The 7,563-nt window shown below is 49.9% G+C and overlaps 1 protein-coding gene across 1 annotated transcript; it reads left to right on the top strand.

Annotated features, from left to right (window-relative positions):
- Window positions 1-3,462: 3,462 nt before the first annotated feature.
- On the top strand, window positions 3,463-6,589 carry Nmur1 (neuromedin U receptor 1). Its single transcript, XM_021199277.1, has 3 exons — window positions 3,463-3,476; window positions 4,637-5,531; window positions 6,120-6,589. The coding sequence occupies exons 1-3, from the start codon at window positions 3,474-3,476 to the stop codon at window positions 6,506-6,508; spliced, it is 1,287 nt and encodes a 428-aa protein (XP_021054936.1). The 5' UTR covers window positions 3,463-3,473; the 3' UTR covers window positions 6,509-6,589.
- The last annotated feature ends 974 nt before the right edge of the window (window positions 6,590-7,563 follow it).

Genomic DNA, 7,563 nt, shown 5'->3' with positions numbered 1-7,563 from the left:
AGAAGTAGGCAAGCCATTTTGCAATGCCTGATTGATCTACTATAAACCCTGAATTAAGCTGTTACTATTGGCAACACGTGAAGCCTCCCTTAAGGTAGGGCATGTGGCCACAAGAACTTGTTTGGCGCGGTTTTTGAAAGTAGCCAAGACCATTTTGAGCTTAATCCTCACCACGTGGGAAGGTAAAGCCCAAGTTTTAAAACCTTATCAATCTTTGAATGACTTTAACTTTGAGTTAACCAAATTAAGGCTACCGTTTGTAACCAAGATTACCTTTAATGAATCTCAATAAAAAGCATTTTTTATAACCTTAAAGCAAGTCAAAGAACTTAATGAAGCGGCTTCGCGAATTTTAAATTTAGACTATAGAACTTTTTTACATTGCTTAGCTAAAAAGTTACAAATACAGACCCTTGTTACGTACTAACAACACTAATCATGAGAATTACTAGGAAAAAACCGACAATTAACTTTTTTCTTGCTTTACCATTCAGAGTTTAAAGGCGCTTAAGAAAGCAGTTTTTGCAGGAGCCCTCCTGCCGGGTTTAATCCCTGGCTGAGTTGCAGCAGGGCTGCAGCGCGGGACTCTGAAAGCAAAGACGACTTTAGCAAGCTATAATATAATACATTTAGACATGAAAAACACACACCACTCATCCAGACAACAAACAAGAAAACACATGACTTAACACATAGAANNTTGGTGCACCAGGCCTAACAGCGAAAACCAGACGTCTCTGTACCTTGGTCTGTCTCTAGGATACTACCATAGATTTACTCTCTAGGCTGTGGCCAGGAGGATTTTAAAAATTTTACTTTTAAACCCAATTCTTTCTTGCCTGAGTGCAGTTCAGGACGGCGGACAAAAACGCCCATACGTCTCATCCCTGAGCACTGCTAACTGAGGAAATGAGGTGTCGGGTTAAACACCTCATGCTCAAATAAATTTTGTGCGTCTACCTTTTTAATCCTGGGGGTAAAGAGGGGGGGTGAGAGCAAGGGGTAGGGGTAGGGAGGGAGGGGTGGGATTTTACTTCTGAATCTGACCTGGATTGTAACTTTGAGCACTCTGGGGTGTATGGGGTGTAGACCCCAAAAGGGGCTCCCAGGATGCCTGACTCTGCTGCTTGAGAAGGCTTGGACCAAAGGGTCAGCCATATTGCCCTGGATAAGTAGGTGCCAGGAGAGCTTTGTGGGTGGCCTTTTAGAGCTGGCTCCAGGCCCGGTGTGCCATGAGATAAAGTCCCAGGAGCACAGGGACCCTGGCATTTTCTGCTTGCCCCAGGGTGAGAGGCCACGTGCCCTCCCCCATCAAGTAGGGTTGGGCCTAGTGCACACACTGAGCCCCAAGGGAAAGAAAGGCCGCACTTCCTGTCCCCCCAGCCCTAGAGGGGTGCAGGTTCTGTTTTGCTCATTTGTTTAGTCATGTGTCCTATCCTGACCCCCTTCCCCCTTCCCCCAACCATTTTTGAAGATATGGTTCTCTGTGTAGTCCTGGCTGTCTTGGAACTTATGTAGACCAGGCTGGCCTCAAACCTAGAGATCTGCCTGCCTCTGCCTCCTGAGTGCTGGGACTAAAAGCCTGGGACAACACCACCAGGCTTACCTGCCTTCTTTAATCCTCATAAGCAGTTAGGAGCAGGACAGAGGTCAGCAGGAGGCTGAGGAGATGGGTTCTACTTTGGACCCACACTGAGGAAGCTGCCCCACCCCCCTGTGGTTCTCAGGAGGGGATGGAGGGCTATGAGTGATGCACTCACTTCAGCTCCAGGAGTCCTGCTCATGCACTGGGACTTGACACAGTGCTGTCCTGAAGATCTGGACCCTGGTCTAGGACGGCCACCGACCGCCACGCTCAGGAAATGGGTAGACATACCCACAAAATCCAGAGAGGCTGCCTCAGGACAGAGCAGGCGGGAGCAGGCGCCACTGGCTCTGATGGAACACCTTGCCATGTGTTCTCAAGCTCAGATCCTGACCGAGGACACTCTGGACAGAGCATGAATAGAGGCTACAACCATGAGAACTAAGCTCCTTTTCAGAGCTGTCCTTTAGCATGATGGCTGCAGATGCTGAGCAAATGTCATAGCCAGCGCAAGGGACAATGGTTGGTATGAGCCATCTGTCTTCTGTAAGTCATTCTATAGGGAACCATGTTATTCCCCATCCTTTATGGGGTTTGAACATTTTCAAAAGGCCCACATGGGGCATGTGCAATGTGGTGTGTGTGTGTGTGTGTGTGATCTAGAGATGGGAGCACAGTAAGAAGTGCTCTTCACTGGGGGCTGGAGAGATGGCTCAGTAGTTAAGAGCACTGACTGCTCTTCCAAAGGTTCCGAGTTCAAATCCCAGCAGCCACATGGTGGCTCACAACCGTCCATAATGAGATCTGACTCCCTCTTCTGGTGTGTCTGAAGACAGTGGCAGTTTGCTTACATATAATAATAAATAAATCTGAAAAAAAGGAAAAGAAAAAAAGCATTCTTCATACACTGTGAGGCCATAGCAAGCTGGTTTTGAGTGACACTGAGCCTTGTCATGACCAACCGAGCCCTACTTGGTCTATCTGCAGCTGAATAGGAAGCTTTCAAAATTTTTTTCTCCCAAGGGCTCTGAAGAATAAGTGCCCCAGAGTCCCAACAATCTTCTAAGCCAGGACTGTTTATAAATGAAGTTCTTAAGAAGCCAGGGATTGAGGGGGGCAGGGTAGAGAAAGGCAATTTCATGGTGAGGAGATACTGGGAAGCTGAGGGAACACGGAAGACAGAAATGCAGATGGTGAGTGTGGGTTATGACACCTCACTAGACTTTTGTGTGCTCTTTTGAGTGAAGAAGTGGGTCCAGACAATGCTCAGGGAAAGAACCGGTGTGGGAGGAGGTGCTGGCAAGAGACAGGGTGATTTCCTTGGAGGGGACTAGTGCTTGGACCCCAGGGCTGGAAACCCGATATGAGACTGTGTGTATTGAGGGGGATTGCTATCCTGTGAGTGTACAAGTGGAGTCACGGGGATGAGACCCTTTAGACTGCTGACTTTCAGGGGCTTAAGGGGTGCTTAAGAAGGAGTGTCTGAAAAATGTGAGTCAGAAAGAATTGCGGCACACAGAACGAGTCGTGTTCAGTCAGCACGCTGCAGGTTGGTGGGGACAGCATTTTAGACCCAAGTCTCACGGACTTCCTCTCTCCAACTCTTTTTTTTCTCACCTGTAAAATGTGATTGTTGTCCAGAAAAAGAAGACACTCTCAGCTCCGGGTGATTCCAATAGCTAACTAGTATGGTTTGGATGCAGGTAGGGTCCCTTGGGAGTGGTCCTAAGTACTCCAAGCTCCGGGGTCAGTGTTGCCCCTAGTGGCGATTTTGTGAACAACAGGCGAAGCAACCAGGAAGGCGGGGAGGGCAGCCTCGGTCAAGTCGCCTTCAGCTCAGCATCTGTCAGTTGCAGCCAGGGCGCACAGGACCTCCTGGGCAGAAGGCATGGTAGGTGAGCGGGATGCGGGCCCTGACAGGCGCGGCTCTCAGGGTGAGATGGGTGGGAAAACTGTGAGGTACTTGGGGGGTTGTGGGAGAGACCTCTCAGTCAGTTAGTCTATTTCTGTCATTTTTCTGATGACTGTCGCCTCAGAGCTGCTCCCCGAACCTGGGCTGCCACCTGCCCAACCCCAGCTCCTCTCCATGAGAGTTCCGAGTAGTGAGAACCCCAGGTCTAGTAGGTGCAAAGAATATAAAATATTTAGACCGGGAATGATTCAGGTGACAGAAAACAGAATCAAATTTGGGTCAAAGTACAGTTTTTAGCTTTTTCACTCCTTCACTTAACCCCTACGGTGGCTTTCTCTTCACACCAAGGTCACGCCCAGCGTTCTGTATGCCAGGTCTGCCCTGTGTCAATGCTTTTTGTGGATTAAATACTGGGATCTTGCACCTGGAGTTGGGGGAGGTCAGGTCTGCCCTGGCAGTTGCTTTAGGAGCCCCGGCTCTTTAAAGACCAAGCAATACTGCAGTTGCACCCACTTTTCTGAGGTCCACATCAAGTGGCTCTCCTGAAGTCCATCTTGAAAGGGAGACACCCGAAGGAGATACCCAAGCCTGTTCTTGGAAAAACCTGTCCTTTCTTCAAAGGTTTCAGTAGATCGTAAAGGGCCAATCTTATCATTTAAAAATGATTTCATTTATGTGTGTGCGCGCGTGTGTGTGTACCTGTGCACTTGTGCATATATACTGTTTGCATGTGTGTAGAGGTTAGAGCATAACTCTTTGTTGTTGATTGTTTTTTTGTTTTTGTTTGTTTTTGTTTTTCAGACAGTCTCTCTCTCTCTCTGTGTAGTTCTAACTGTCCTGGAACTTGCTCTGTAGCCCAGGCTAGCCTCAAACTCACATGAGACCTGCCTGCCTCAGCTTCCTGCGTGTTGGGATTAAAGCTGAGCACTACCACGGCCGGGACAATTTTATTATTTCCACAGTTTGCACTTCGGATACTCTGTAGCTGAAATGCACTTTAGCCGGTGGCAGATGCTTTTCTTTCTCAGTGGCACGTGACTAATCAGTCCTCCACAGTGTGGCACCTTCAGTGCGATAACTTAGGACAGAGCTAGGATTACCTAAATGACTTCTGGGTATTTCCCCCTTCTATCCTACAGACGCCTCCCTGCCTCAATTGTTCCATCTTTCCTGGAGCGCTCTCCCCAAATGCTTCAAGGAGCGCCCTGAACTGCAGTATCAGTGAGTTCAAGTGGCCCTATCAACCTGAGGACCTGAACCTCACCGATGAGACCCTACGGCTGAAGTTCTTGGGGCCACGGCAGATGCAACAGTTTTTCCCCATCTGTGTGGTGTACCTGCTGATCTTCGTGGTGGGCACTCTGGGCAACGGGCTGACCTGCACCGTCATCCTGCGCAACAAGACTATGCGCACGCCCACCAACTTCTACCTCTTCAGTCTCGCTGTGTCCGACATGCTGGTGCTCTTGGTGGGCTTGCCCCTGGAGCTTTATGAGATGCAGCAAAATTACCCGTTCCAGCTGGGTGCAAGTGGCTGCTATTTCCGAATACTGCTCTTAGAGACTGTCTGCCTAGCTTCGGTGCTCAATGTCACAGCCCTGAGTGTGGAGCGTTATGTGGCTGTGGTGCACCCACTCCAAGCCAAGTCTGTGATGACACGGGCCCATGTGCGCCGCATGTTGGGGGCCATCTGGGCCCTCGCTACTCTCTTCTCTCTGCCCAACACCAGCCTGCATGGCCTCAATCCACTAAAAGTGCCCTGCCGGGGACCGGTGCCTGACTCAGTTACTTGTTCGATGATGCGTCCCATGGTCTTCTACCAGTTGGTGGTACTGACCACTGCACTGCTCTTTTTCTGTCTGCCCATGGTCACCATCAGTGTGCTGTATCTGCTCATTGGACTGCGGCTGCGGAGGGAGAGGATGTTGCTCCAAGTGGAGGTCAAGGGCAGGAAAACTGCAGCAGCCCAGGAGACCTCCCACAGAAGGATTCGGCTGCAAGATAGGGGACGGAGACAAGTGACCAAGATGCTGTGTAAGTGTCATTGTTGAGGAGAGGAGAAAACTGAGCTTCCTCCAGTTTGGGGAAGGAATTGAGCTTCCAGGGTATTGTTTGCTTGCTTGTTTTGTTGTTGTTGTTGTTGTTTTGAGAAAGGGTTTCGGGGCTGGTGAGATGGCTCAGCAGTTAAGAGCACTGACTGCTCTCCCGGAGGTCATGAGTTCAAATCCCAGCAACCACATAGTGACTCACAACCATCCGTAATGAGAAACAAATAATAATAATAAACAAACAAACAAACAAAACCTATGGGCCAGACTAAGCAGGGAGTAAGTGGAACCGGGGTGGTGGTGGTGGTGGAGGGAGCGGGGCTGGAGATAGAGGGAAAAGGGAATGGGGGTGGGGGGAGAGAAGGAGTTTCTTTGTGTAGCTCTGGCTGTTCTGTGTAGACCAGGCTGATCTTGAACTCAGAGATTCGCCTGCCTCTACCTCTACTGGGATTAAAGGCATGCACCACCACTACCTTTCTCTCCTGACTTCTTTTCTAGGACCGGAAGATAGTGAGCTGTAGATGCAAACTCTAAACATGACGCAGACCAAATCTTCTCTTGTCTGTTCTTGCAGTTGCACTGGTTGTGGTATTCGGCATCTGTTGGGCTCCATTCCATGCTGACCGTATCATGTGGAGCCTGGTGGATGGACACTGGACGGAAGGCCTGCACCTGACCTACCAGTGTCTCCACATTGCCTCTGGCATCTTCTTCTATCTCGGCTCAGCAGCCAACCCGGTGCTCTACAGCCTCATGTCTAGTCGCTTCCGAGAGACCTTCCTGCAAGCCCTGGGCCTTGGAACCCAGTGCTGTCATCGCCACCAACCCTATCATGGCTCCCATAACCACATCAGGTTAACCACAGGCAGCACCCTGTGTGACATGGGCCACAGGAACAGCAGGGATGAACCCCTGGCTGTGAATGGGGACCCAGGGTCTCAGCAAGAGACAGACTCCTCCTGAATAAGATCTGGAAGGAGCTTACCACAGGGCCAGAGGGCCTCAAACAGTCTGGGGAGCTATGCAAGTGGTTTCTGCCCTGCCCACATATTTGAGTGTTGAGGGAAACTGTAAGAAAAAGAGAATTAAGCCGGGCCTGGTGGCACAGGCCTTTAATCCCAGCACTCGGGAGGCAGAGGCAGGCGGATTTCTGAGTTCGAGGCCAGCCTGGTCTACCAAGTGAGTTCCAGGACAGCCAGAGCTATACAGAGAAACCCTGTCTCAAAAAACCAAAAAAAAGAAAAAGAAAAAGAAAAAAAAGAAAAAGAGAATTGAACCCCAATTTCCCCCATTGAAGGCCTGAAACACTGGCTCAGCAATTAAGAATGTTTGCTGTTCTTCCAGAGGACCTGAGTTCCGGTCTGCGCACCCTCATGACAACTTACAGCTCTCTCTAGGCCATCTGGCACTCTCTTGGCTTCTGACGGCATCCACACATGCACATAGCACACACCCATGTATTAGAAAGACCCACACTGAACCAAACATATGCTGTATGTCCCTCCAGACCCCATACCCCTAAATTCTTCTTCACAGGACTGACAGGGGCTCAGCCACTATTCCTCTGGGGATCCCTCCTTCCTCTCAAGTTCATACGTGCTTCCATTGGGACCCACCTGCCATCCTGGTGACTTCCAAACCTCCATAGGCTCTCTCTGCCCATCCCCAGCCCTTGTTCTGTACTTGAGACCGACTTCACACCCTGACACGTCCTGGCTCTCATTCTGCACCAAGATCCAGGCCTGATCAAGCTGCCAGGTGGTAGGGGTTCCCAGGGATCCAGGGGACCTGGACCTGATCTCAGCCCTTGTCACCATGTTGCCTTGTGACAACAAGCAAATCACCTTGGCTTTCTAAGAGGCTTTGGTTCCTCGCTTGCAAAAATAAAAGATGTGCTTGCTTGCCCAAGCCATGTTTTGAAGGGAGCTTACTGTGTTCTCATCTGTGTGTACAACAAAGCCAGCCACTGGTTTCAGATTATCTGTACCACTCCCAAACCCTGCTTTCTCTCTGATGTC

The sequence above is a fragment of the Mus pahari genome, chromosome 5 (genome assembly GCF_900095145.1).
Source record: "Mus pahari chromosome 5, PAHARI_EIJ_v1.1, whole genome shotgun sequence".
In the NCBI taxonomy this organism is placed as follows: Eukaryota; Metazoa; Chordata; class Mammalia; order Rodentia; family Muridae; genus Mus; species Mus pahari.
The sequence above is the reverse complement of the archived record's forward strand: the minus strand, read 5'-3'. Positions and strand labels throughout refer to the sequence as shown.